Raw genomic sequence first — 13,666 nt, forward strand, 5'->3', positions numbered from 1 at the left:
TGAATTGACATTCTGTTGGATCTACCTTTTGAAAGGGAGGATTCCATGGGTTTTATTCATATAATTTATTAACATTCTATGAGAGATTATAATCATAGCCTAGAGTGTCATGGGAATCTAATGACCTATTCATTAGAGGGATTTTTTTTAAATTACTGCCAATATGAGTATGTTGAACATTCTGAATCTATTTAATCCACAAAACCAACATGGATGGAAAATCTATGTATTTCTCTGGGATGAATTAAACACTAGCCACTACAGTGATCTTTACCCTCCGTAGTTCTGGGAAAGGGAAAGTGTGAATCATCCAATGTATGCTGTTTATCATCATGACGGCAAATGTAGTGTGTGTGTGTGTGTGTGTATGTGTGTGTGTATGTGTGTGTGTGTGTGTGTGTGTGTGTGTGTGTGTGTGTGTGTGTGTGTGTGTGTGTTTGTGCGTGCATGTGTCTACAGAGGGGTTTGTTGGGCACATGCTTCCACTGCTGATCCTAGATGTGGATCATGTGAGTTGAACGAGGCTGCATCCTTCCCTGCTGCTCTCTCACTCATTAAACACACACACACACAGCTGATTGCAGGTCAGTGCTCAACAAGTGATAAGATCTGTTGGGTCCTGATGACATTCAAATCAAATCAAGTCAAATCATATTTGTCACATGCACCGAATACAACACCTTACAGTGAAATGGTTACTTACAAGCCCTTAGCTAACAATGCAGTTTGAAGAAAAATAAGTGTTAACTAAAAAATAGATACAAATTAAATGAATAAAAGTAACAAATAATTCAAGAGTAGCAGTAAAATAACAATAGCGAGGCTATATACAGGGGATACCAGTACCGCCTCAAGGTGCAGAGGCAATGTGTTAGTCGAGGTAATTGAGGTAATATGTACAGTTAGGTAGAGTTAAGGTGACTATGCATGGATAATAAACAGAGTGTAGCAGCAGCGTAAAAGAGGGGGGGGGCAATGCACATAGTCTGGATAGCCAGTTGATTAGCTGTTCAGGAGTCTTAAGGACGTGGTACCGAAGTGGGGACCACAATCAGCGGAAATGTTCAAGAGCGCCACCTATAGAGGTTGATAAACCTCAAACTTTCATTAAAATTGACATACAATATACTGAATTAAAGCTACACTCGTTGTGAATCTATCCACCAAGTCAGATTTGTAAAATGCTTTTCGGTGAAAGCATGAGAAGCTATTATCTGATACCATGCACCCTCAAAAATACTGCAACGTCACCTAACGACAGATTTTGCGTTAGCCGTAGCAAACCAAAACGCTGAAATAAAATATAAAACATTCATTACCTTTGACGAGCTTCTTTCTTGGCACTCCTAGATGTCCCATAAACATCATTTAGGGTCTTTTTTCGATTAAATCGGTCCATATATAGCCTAGATATCGATCTAAGAATACTGTGTGATTAACGAAAAAAATAGCGTTTCATAACGTAACGTCATTTTTTAACATTCAAAAAGTCGAAGATAAACTTTCACAAAACACTTCGAAATACTTTTGTAATGCAACTTTAGGTCTTAGTACACGTTAATAAGCGATAAAATTGATCAGGAGACGATGTTAAATCTTTAGCTTGTCCGTGTAGAAAAAGATGTCTGAAAAGAGGTCGACCAAAAATCCGGGCGGAGACAGCAGGGAAGGAGTTCCCTTGTTTGGGTTAGACCAAGAATCAATTGCGAATCAAATGACATGACTCTAGACACCCTGTGGAAGCTGTAGGCAATGTAAAGTCGGCTCTATTTAATTCGGTTCACTTTGAACAATGGCCTGTAGTCGCGGAAGGATATATTTTTCCATTTTCAGTGAACAGATTTCCATGCACTTTTCGATGAAACGCCCGTTCTGCTAATGCCACATCCGTGATTTAAACAGTTTTGGAAACGTCTGAGTGTTTTCTATCCACACATACTAATCATATGCATATACTATATTCCTGGCATGAATAGCAGGGCGCTGAAATGTTGCGCGATTTTTAACAAAAAGCTGCGAAAATTCGCAACATCCTTAACAGGTTTTAAGAAGCCTTTTGGACCTAGACTTGGCACTCCAATACCGTTTGCCGTGCGGTAGCAGCGAGAACAGTCTATGGCTAGGGTGGCTGGAGTCTTTGACAATTTTTAGGGCCTTTCTCTGACATCGCCTGGTATAGAGATCCTGGATGACAGGAAGCTTGGCCCCAGTGGGACGTATGCACTACCCTCTCTAGTGCCTTGTGGTTGGAGGCCGAGCAGTTGCCATACCAGGCAGTGATGCAACCATGCTCTTGATGGTGCAGCAGTATAATTTTTTGAGGAGCTAAGGACCCATGCCAAATTCTTTTCAGTCTCCTGAGGGGGAATAGGCTTTGTCGTGCCCTCTTCACAACTGTCTTGGTGTGTTTGGACCATGATAGTTTGTTGGTGATGTAGACACTAAGGAACTTGAAGCCCTCAACCTGCTCCACTACAGCCCTGTCGATGAGAATGGGGGCGTGCTTGGTCCTCCTTTTCCTGTAGTCCACAATCATCTCCTTTGTCTTGATCACATTGAGGGAGAGGGTGTTGTCCTGGCACCACACTGCCAGGTCTCTGACCTCTTCCATATAGGCTGTCTCATCGTTGTCACGGATCAGGCCTACCACTGTTGTGTCATCGGCAAACTTAATGATGGCGTTGGGAGTCATGCCTGGCCATCTAGTCATGAGTGAACAGGGAGTACAGGAGGGGACTGATCACGCACCCATGAGGGGCCCCCGTGTTGAGGATCAGAATGGCGGATGTGTTGTTACCTACCCTTACCACCTGAGGGCAGTCCGTCAGGAAGTCCAGGATCCAGTTGCAGAGGGAGGTGTTTAGTCCCAGGGTCCTTAGCTTATTTATGAGCTTTGAGGGCACTGTGGTGTTGAGCTGTAGTCAATGAATAGCGTTCTCACATAGGTGTTTATTTTGTTCAGGTGGGAAAAGGTAGTGTGGAGTGCAATAGGGATTGGATCATCTGTGGATCTGTTGGGGCAGTATGCAAATTGGAGTGGGACTAGGGTTTCTGGGATGGTGTTGCTGTGAGCTATGACCAGCCTTTCAAAGCACTTTCAAAGCACGGCTACAGACGTGAGTGCTACGGGTCGGTAGTCATTTAGGCAGGTTACCTTAGTGTTCTTGGGCACAGGGACTCTGGTGGTCTGCTTGAAACATGTTGGTATTACAGACTCGGTCAGGGACAGGTTGAAAATGTCAGTGAAGACACTTGCCAGTTGGTCAGCGCAAGTACCTCCTGGTAATCTGGCCTTGTGAATGTTGACCTGTTTAAAGGTCTTACTCACATCGACTGCGGAGAGCATGATCACACAGTCGTCCGGAACAGCTGAGGCTCTCATGTATGTTTCAGTGTTACTTTCCTCGAGGCGAGCATAGAAGTAATTTAGCTTGTCTGGTAGTCTTGTGTCACTGGGCAGCTCGCGGCTGTGTTTCCTTTGTAGTCTGTAATAGTGTGCAGGCCCTGTCACATCCGACAAGCGTCGGAGCCGGTGTAGTACGATTCAATATTAGTCCTGTATTGACGCTTTGCCTGTTTGATGGTTCGTCGTAGGTCATACCGGGATTTCTTATAAGCTTCCGGTTTAGAGTCCCGCTCCTTGAAAGTGTCAGCTCTACCCTTTAGCACCATGCGGATGTTGCCTGTAATCCATGGCTTCTGGTTGGGTTATGTACGTACAGTCACTGTGGGGACGACGTCATTGATGCACTTATTGAAAAAGCCAGTGACTAATGTGGTGTACTCCTCAATGCCATCAGAAGAATCCCGGAACTTATTCCAGGCTGTGCTAGAAAAATAGTCCTATAGCTTAGCATCTGACCACTTTTTTATTGACCTAGTCACTGGTGCTTCCTGTTTTCGTTTTTGCTTGTAAGTAGGAATCAGGAGGATAGAATTATGGTCAGATTTGCCAAATGGAGGGCGAGGGAGAGATTTGTACGCGTCTCTGTGTGTGGTGTAAAGTTGGTCTTGAGGTTTCTTCCCTCTGGTTGCACATTTAACATGCTGGTAGAAATGAGGTAGAACTGATTTAAGTTTCCGTGTATTAATGTCCCTGGCCACTAGGAGTGCCACCTCTGGGTGAGCGTTTTCCTGTTTTCTTATGGCAGTATACAGCTCATTTAATGTGGTCCTAGTGCCAGCATCAGTTTGTGGTGGTAAATAGACAGCTAGGAAGAATATAGATTGGTAAATAGTGTGGTCTACTCTACCTCAGGCTAGCAAAACCTCGAGACTCCCTTGGATTTCGTGCACCAGCTGTTGTTTACAAATATATACAGACCGCCACCCCTTGTCTTACACCCTTGTCTTACCAGAGGCAGCTGTTCTATCCTGCCGAAAAAGCTTAAAACCCGCCAGCTGTATGTTATTCATGTTGTCGTTCAGCCATGACTCGGTGAAACATAAGATATTACCGTTTTTTAATATTCAGTTGGTAGGATATACGTGCTCGTAGTTCATCTGTTTTATTATCCAATCATTGTACGTTGGCTAATAGGACCGATGGTAAAGGCAGATTACACACTCGCCGTCGGTTCCTTACAAAGCACCCAGACCTACATCCCCGATATCTCCATCTCTTTCTCCTGCGAATGACGGGGATGAGGTTCCTTGTCGGGTGGCTGAAGTAAATCCTTTACATCCAACTCGTCAAACCCCAGTACGGGGTGAGTAATCTCTGTCCTGATATCTAGAAGCGCTTTTCGGTCATAAGAGACGGTGGCAGAAACATTATGTGCAAAATAAGTTACAAATAACGCTAAAAAACAGACACAATAAATCCGTAAAATGGCAGCCATCTCCTCCGGCGCCATTATTCCTGCCTCCCACTGAATACAAATCAATGAATGAAGGGACTGGGAGAAGAGCTGTGAATATTCTGTGAATATTCTATCACTATTGTCTTCCCAGGCAATTTCTCAGAGAGAGTGCCCTTGTTCTCTAGCATGGGACTGTTAGGATCAGAATAAAATGAGAGGAGGGGTTCCCATGTTGTTTTCCACCCTTTTGATGTCACTACATGACTTTGCAATCTCCTATCAGTCAGTGTGTATAAAATGTTAAGTCTTAGTGCTCATTCACACGAAGCCACATGACAATGGAGAAGGAAGACATGCCAGATTCACAATCCCAATATCTAGTAATTCTCTCTCTCTGTGCCTTTTCTTTTCAGGAGTCTGTCTTCATGGGTCCATGATCACACCACAACTTGTCAGCACACTATATTTAACTTCGCAACAGCTAACTTAATTCATCCTTTATCAAAAAGAGCAACAAATTATTGAGCCCTGCCGTGTCCTGAGAAACAATTTAGTCAAGCTAATTAAATGTAGCTGTGTTGTACCTTGCTCTCAGTGAGTCATGCATCCTTTACCTCCCTACAACACCCAGCAAATTACATATTCACTGACCCAGTGCTTTCTTTGCTAGCTGGGAAAGGAGGAGAGGGAGAACTACTCAATTGTGATTTGAAGCAGTGTTAATTAGCTCTTGTTGTAGTGTATTCTTCTCCTGCCTTTGGTTTGACGTGCATGGGTGCAGCCATTAACCACCAGTTTCTCACCTCTCTACAGGCCTGCTGGAAAGCAGCATGCGACTAAAGCCCCACGAGGCTCAAAACTACAGGAAGAAGGCATTGTGGGTGTCTTGGATCTCCATCGTGGTGACACTCATCCTGGCAGTGGCAGCCTTCAGTGAGTACATATCAGACAGATATCAGACAGAACAGAAGACCAAATCTAACTCTTGTTCATAAATATTGTAGAACATAATTATTTTGAAGCCTTCACAATGCACTGTGAAAAAAGAAAGCAGACCTATGAACTACAATTCGGGAAGATACTCTTGCAATGTTGCCATTAATTGCTAGTCGCATCATGTCAAAAAGTTCACTTCATGATGACTCATTCCGTTTGGTGTCTTTTGGTGTTTAAATTCAAGAGATAAAGAAGAGAGAGATTGTCTCTTCAGGTTCAAAGCACACTAGGGAATTCCATTCCAACTCCCTGTTACAAGTCACTCTAGGGCCCTTGAACTTTCCTGTGACCTTTGACACCATGAAAAGGGGCCAGGATTGTCTTTATGGTGTGGTGCATTCACTTGGCAGGTTTGACTTTTAAATGTCTCTGTGAAAGGCAGCGGTGTCATCATGTAACCTTTTCAAGCTTTCATCCCAGGAGGATGTCTTTTGTCCTCTTTCAGGTGTAACTGTCTCTCACCTCAGTGTTTTAAATTACAGTTGCAGTGCCTTAAATGGCCTTGCGTGACTCAAAGTACAGCTTACTGTTGCTAGCTGCGAACAGCTGTGGCTCAGAATCAACATTTAGTTTCCTTTCATAAACCAGCTTTTGATTGTACGAAGTAGTTGCACAAAGTGGAGCATCTTTAAACTGGCTCAGTCATATCTGTCTGCAAACTCAACAGAAAAATAGAATATAAAGCGTTGGAGGTTTGGAGTAGACAAAATCAAATCAAATTGTATTGGTCACATACACATATTTAGCAGATGTTGTGGGTGTTGCGAAATGCTTGTGTACCTAGCTCCAACAGTGAAGTAGTGTCATTCCCAACAATACACACCAATCTAAAAGTAAAAGATTGGTATTAAGTGGGGCGGCAGGGTAGCCTGCCTTGCCTAGTTAAATAAAGATAAAATAAAAGTAATATATAAATATTAGGATGATCAATGTCGGAGTTGCATGGACTAAAATACTTCAGAATAGAATACAGTATATACATATGAAATTAGTAAAGCAGTATGTAAACATTATTAAAGCGACTAGTGTGCCATTATTAAAGTGACCCGGGATTCCATGTCTATGTATATAGGTCAGCAGCACTTAATGATGACAGAAGTGAGTGCTACGGAGCGATAGTCATTTAGTTCAGTTACCTTTGCTTTCTTGTGTACAGGAACAATTGTGGACATCTTGAAGTAAGTGGGGACAGCAGACGATGTGCCCTTGAGCAAGGCCCTTCACTCTAATAGGAAATTCAGATCTATCCAAATAGCTTGATTGTCCACATGGTAATGAGTATCTACAGTGGAATAAACTTAATGTATATTCTAATGTTGCACCTTCCAGAATAGTGGCGTTTGTTTTATTTATTTATTTATTTTTATTTCACCTTTATTTCATTTAACCAGGTAGGCCAGTTGAGAAAAAGTTCTCATTTATAACTGCGACCTGGCCAAGATAAACGCAAAGCAGTGCGACAAAAACAACAACACAGCGTTACACATTGGATAAACAGTCAATAACACAATAGAAGAATCTGTATACAGTGTGTCCAAATGAAGTAAGGAGGTAAGGCAATAAATAGGTCAATAGTGGCGAAGTAATTACAATTGAGCAATTAACACAGAAAATACTGGTGTGCAAAAGAGCAGAAAAACCAAAAGAACTATGCGGATGAGGTAGGTAGGTGCGTGGGCTATTTACAGATGAGCTGTGGAGAGTTGCAGCGATCGGTAAGCTGCTCTGACAGCTGATGCCTAAAGTTAGTGAGGGAGATATAAGTCTCCAACTTCAGTGATTTTTGCAATTCGTTCCAGTCATTGGCAGCAGAAAACTGGAAGGAAAGGCGGCCAAAGGGTGTGTTGGCTTTGGGGATGACCAGTGAAATATACCTGCTGGAGCGCATGCTATGGGTGGGTGTTGCTATGGTGCCCAGTGAACTGAGATAAGGTGGCGCTTTACCTAGCAAAGATTTATAGATGACCTGGAGCCAGTGGGTTTTGCGACGAATATGTAGCGAGGATCAGCCAACAAGAGCATACAGGTCGCAGTGGTGGGTAGTATATGGGGCTTTGGTGACAAAACGGATGGCACTGTGACTGCATCCAATTTGCTGAGTAGAGTGTTGGAGGCTATATCGCCGAAGTCAAGGATCGGTAGGATAGTTCGTTTTACGAGGGTATGTTTGGCAGCATGAGTGAAGGAGACTTTGTTACGAAATAGGAAGACGATTCTAGATTTAATTTTGGATTGGAGATGCTTATTGTGAGTCTGGAGGGACAGTTTACAGTCTACCCAGACACCTAGGTATTTATAGTTGTCCACATATTCTAAGTCAGAACCGTCCAGAGTAGTGATGCTAGTCGGGCGGGCAGGTGCGGGCAGTGAAGAGCATGCATTTAGTTTTACTAGAATTTAAGAACTGTTGGAGGCCATGGAAGGAATGTTATATGGCATTGAAGTTCGTTTGGAGGTTTGTTAACAGAATGACACTTGACAATTACATGTAAATGAGGCAATGTCTCATCTGTTAGACAATTTGTGGTTGTTAGTAGTAGTGGTCCTCTGTACCTCAGTTGGTAGAGCACGGCACTTGCAATGCCAGGATAGTGGCTTTCAGTTCCAGGGACCACCTGTATATGAACTGTATGCACGCATAACTGTAAGTCGCTTTGGAAAAACGTGTCTGCTAAATGGCATGTTTTATACTGAACAAAAATGCAACAATTTCAAAGATTTTACTCTGTTACAGTTCATATAAGGAAATCAGTCAATTGAAATATTTTTTTAGGCTCTAATCTATGGATTTCACATGACTGGGAATACAGATATGCATCTGTTAGTCACAGATATCTTTACAAAAAAAAGGTAGGGGTGTGGATCACAAAACCAGTCAGTATCTGGTGTGGCCATTTGCCTCATGCAGCACGACACATCTTCTTCACATAAAGCTTATGGGAATGTTGTTCCACTCCTCTTCAATGGCTTTGCCAAGTTGTTGGATATTGGCAGGAACTGGAACACGCTGTTGTACACATCGATCCAGAGCACCCCAAACATGCTCAATGGCTAAAATGTCTGCTGAGTATGCATGCCATGGAAGAACTGGGACATTTTCAGCTTCCAGGAATTGTATACAGATCCTTGTGACATGGGGCTGTGCATTATCATGCTGAAACATGAGGTGATGGCGGTGGATGAATGGCACGACAAAGGGCCTCAGGATCTCGTCACGGTATCTCTGTGTTCTTTGTCCGTAGTTTATTCCTGCCCATACCATAACCCCACCGCCACCATGGGGCACTCTGTTCACAACATTGACATCAGCAAACCGCTTTCCCAGAACAAGGTGCATCTGTTTAATGATCATGCTGTTTAATCAGCTTCTTGATATGCCACACTTGTCAGGTGGATGGATTATCTTGGCAAAGGAGAAATGCTCACTAACTGGGATGTAACCAGATTTGTGCACAACATTTTGGAGAACTAAGGAATCTTTTATTTTAGCTCATGAAACATGGGACCAACACTTTACATGTTGCATGTATATTTTTGTTTATATTTTTGTTCAGTGTATATAACCATATCTCTGTGGGATTGTGTGATGCCTGATGCCTGAATGTGTTTTAATTATTGTGCCTGCTCTATCTACAGTAGTCAATGTCTTCGAAGGTTAAATACGGTGTATTACTGTTCTGCCTGCCTGCTGAGAGAGCACTGTATAATAGCAAAGCTGCTTCATATTCAAAGACGTGTTTCTTCACAACAAGCTGATTTCAGAAAGCCTACAGCCCTGTTAGGGATTGTCTGAAGATTCTGGATGGTGACAAATGGTGTGCTGCTCGATTAATCTGTCCCTCTGTCTGGTTCCATTTGATGCTATGTGAGGAGGGATGGAGAGAGATGGATAGAGGGAGAGAAAGCGGGAGAGATGGGGAGAGAGAGAGAGGAGGATGAATAAAGCACATCAGGCAATCTCTGTTATGGGTGGTCCAAATTATTCCCATCTGAATGTGGAGCGAGCTAATTTGGCTGAGAAAACAGTCGCTCCCTCCTCTTAACCGTCTCTCACAGCAGTAATTGGCTTGGTTTTAACCCAGTTATAGTCTGAACACAAGTTAAAAATAAACACTCAATGATTCTGGCTATTGAATCGGGCCAGCATCATACCACCCTGCATCCCACTGCTGACTTTCCTCTGAAGCTAAGCAAGGATGGTCCTGGTCGGCCCCTGGATGGGATACCAGATGCTGCTGGAAGTGGTGTTGGAGAGCCAGTAGGAAGTACACTTTCCTCTGGTCTAAAGAAATATCCCAATGCCCCTGGGCAGTGATTGGGGACAGAGGGTGTCCCACGTTAGACGGTTGTTCTGACTCTCTGTGGTCACTAAAGATCCCATGACAATTGTCATAAGAGTAGGGGTGTTAACTCCGGTGTCCTGGCTAAATTCCCCATCTGTCCCTCATATCATCATGGCCACCTAATCATCCCCAGCTTCCAATTGGCTCATTCATCCCCCCTCCTCTCCCCTGGAACTATTCCTCAGGTCGTTGCTGTAAATATGAATGTTTTCTCAGTCAATATACCTGGTAAAGTAAGGTTTGAATTAAATTGGCTATCCAGTTCACATTAAACAGATTCTCCGGTACTTTTATATACTTTTTAGCCAGTAGTTCTGAAAGTAGTGCCCATAAGCCAAAAGTGGTCTCCTAAAATTGCGTACTACATCACATATGTGCAAATAATGTGCACCAAGTCATTGCTCTCTCTCTCCCTCTGTCGTGTGTGATTCTTGGTTGGAACTTGAATTGCTAGGGGGCTGGCCCATGTAGGGGGAAATGTAGGGGAAATGGTGCAGCACCTCTTCCAGAAAACAGTTGCTTTCAAACTAGGGATGTCTTGGCTAATTGAGGTAAGACAGTAATTCTGCTCATAGATTATGCATGTATGAACTACACATTGAGACATTCACCCCAAAGTGGTTTAAAAAATACTTAGTAGTCCCCAAATACCAGCATGTCTTTAAGATAACATTATCTTGCAGGTACTAAAACAGTTAAATGTGGTAGCTAGTGCAGGCAAATGTTCACAGGAACCTATATATTGTGTACTGGACATCAGATCTGAAGAATTAATTATCTTATTTGAGACCACTTATGTCGAGGTAGCCCTTTAACTAGAATCATTGGCCTTCGACTTGGTGCTGTGTTTTCCTATGTTGCCCCTAGACCTACAGCTTTCCCCTTGGTTTTAAATAAAACATTAGCTGGCTTTCACAAACCGCTGTGGCTTAGTACACTTCGCTTCCTCCTTCTCCGTTCCCTCTGTTTTCGAATCAACTTCAAATCTAATCATTTCAGCCAAAGTGCAGCATCAAAATTGCTTTTAGAGCACAGGAGTATAAGGGAATGAATACATTCACATCTTTAGAAGATACTGTTCATATTCCATTCGTATAAAATGATATTGTCATATAATATTCTGTTCTTTGAAGTGGATGAGGCATACAGTGCCTTCAGAAAGTATTCACACCCCTTGACTTTTTCCACATTTTGTTGTGTTACAAAGTGGAATTAAAATGGATTTAATTGTCATTTTTTTGTGAACAATCTACACAAAGTACTCTGTCATGTCAAAGTGGAAGAAAAAATCTAACATTTGTATAAAAATGTATGTGCTTAACTCCATTCCGTTTCTTTTTTATCCTGATTACAATAACATGATGCAGCAACCACTATGCTTGAAAATATGGAGAGTGGTACTCAGTAATGTGTTGTATTGGTTTTGCCCCAAACATAACACTTGGTATTCAGGAGAAAAGGTTAATTGCTTTGCCATATTTTTTGCAGTATTACTTTAGTGCCTTGTTGCAAACAGGATACATGTTTTGGAATATTTTTATTCTGTACAGGCGTCCTTCTTTTCACTCTGTTATTTATGTTAGTATTGTGGAGTAACTACAATGTTGTTGATCCATCATCAGGTTTCTCCTATCACAGCCATTAAACTCTGTAACTGTTTTAAGGTCACCTTTCACCTCATGGTGAAATCCCTGAGTGGTGTCCTTCCTCTCTGGAAACTGAGTTAGGGAGGACGCTTGTATTTTTGTAGTGACTATATTGATACACCACCCAAAGTGTAATTAATAACTTTACTATGTTCAAAGGCATATTTAATGTCTGATTTAATTGTTTTACCCATATACCAATTGGTTCCCTTCTTTGCGAGGCATTGGAAAACCTCCCTGGTCTTTGTGATTGTATCTGTGTTTGAAATTCACTGCTCGACTGAGGGACCTTACATATAATTATATGTCTGGAGTACAGAGATGAGGTAGTCATTCAAAAATCATGTTAAATGATTTTTGCACACAGAGCTAGTCCATGCAACTTATTATGTGACTTGTTCTCAACACTTTTACTCCTGAACTTGTTTTCCATAACAAAGAGTTTGAATACTTATTGACTCAAGACACTTCAGCTTTTCATTTTTTATTAATATGTAAAACATTTGACATGATGGGGTATTGTGTGTCTCTCTCTCTCTCTCTCTCTCTCTCTCTCTCTCTCTCTCAATCACACACACACACACTTTCTCTCTCTCTCTCTCTCCCTCTCTCTCTCTCTATCACACTCTCTCTCAATCAACCACCCTCTCTCCCTCTCCCACTTTTTCTCTCAATCCACACTCTGACACAAGAGTTAAATTTAATCCATTTGAAATTCAGGCTGTAACTCAACAAAATGTGAAAAAAGTTGAGGGGTGTGAATGCTTTCTGAAGGTCCTGTATGTTTTAATCTAATGTTATTTAGGTTTGTTTCCAACAATAAAGCTGTACATTCCATGGTGAAATTACAATGTGGTGTTGTGAAAAGATTAAACCTTGTTTGAACATAAATGTACCTGAGGTCATTACTCACACAGTATTCAGGAATTTGACAATGACTGGTCCCAGATTCCATGCCAAATACCATAGGAGTTGGTAAAACAGCACAGAGAGATCTGGGACAAGGCGTTGGGATGTGAGTGACACTTGGAAGGAAAGCTTCACTATAGTTGCTGGGCAGCTGAACATGACAGATGGGTGGAAAAGCCACATTACAATGGATGGCAGTCCACCCCCATTCCGTCTGAAAGCTCTGCTAAACTGTTGGTGAATATCTGTGTCCTAAATGGTACCCTTTTCCTATATGGCTCTGGTCAAAAATAGTGCACTATATACATGTAGGGAATAGGGTCCCTATTGGGACTCACTCAAAATATTTTTTTTAGAGAGACAGACAGATGTACAGGAGTCTGGAGGGAATACAATAAATAATTTGTAGCTTTGAAAACACCCAGCAAAGGAAAACATTCTCACCGGCTCAGACATTCATCTTGTCGCCTTTTGCTTGGTGGAAAACACGATTATTTATTCATTTGTTTTTCTTTCCTGTTGGTAAATGTCAAAACAACAAGGAGAGATGGACAACAAGGCATGGTGAATAAAAATGGAATCCATTTGTGTCTATAATTAGAGGGGCCAATCAATGTGTGACATCAGGGTTAACATTTCAAAATGGTTTGATATACATTTAAATATGATTTTCTTGCAGCTTCACATGTGCAGTTACATGAATACAATTCTAGGTAGGCACAATGAGACCATAAATCCACCTAGCAACAACATCTACATGTCATTCAAAATGTCACAAGAAACATGTTTCCTTGTCATGCCTAGTTGCCAGGTCATTCTGTGCTTTAGTAAACTTCTCTATAATTTATAGCCATGCTAAACATTCCTGAATAATGAAAAAGATAAATAACACTATTTCTATATGTTTTAATAGATTATATAATAATGGAATATAATACAATTATATAATACAATGGGTTTTGTCAACAAA

The 13,666-nt window shown here is 41.8% G+C and overlaps 1 protein-coding gene across 2 annotated transcripts in view; it reads left to right on the forward strand.

Annotated features, from left to right (window-relative positions):
- tmem163a (transmembrane protein 163a) overlaps nucleotides 1–13,666 on the forward strand; it is a 99,832-nt gene that overhangs the window by 13,292 nt on the left and 72,874 nt on the right. For both annotated transcript variants that reach the window (XM_029644073.2, XM_029644082.2), the window contains exon 2: nucleotides 5,616–5,735. In XM_029644073.2, coding sequence (XP_029499933.1) covers nucleotides 5,616–5,735 — 120 coding nt within the window. The remainder of the gene's footprint in view (nucleotides 1–5,615; nucleotides 5,736–13,666) is intronic.

This window comes from Oncorhynchus nerka, linkage group LG3, assembly GCF_034236695.1.
Source record: "Oncorhynchus nerka isolate Pitt River linkage group LG3, Oner_Uvic_2.0, whole genome shotgun sequence".
Classification (NCBI taxonomy): Eukaryota; Metazoa; Chordata; class Actinopteri; order Salmoniformes; family Salmonidae; genus Oncorhynchus; species Oncorhynchus nerka.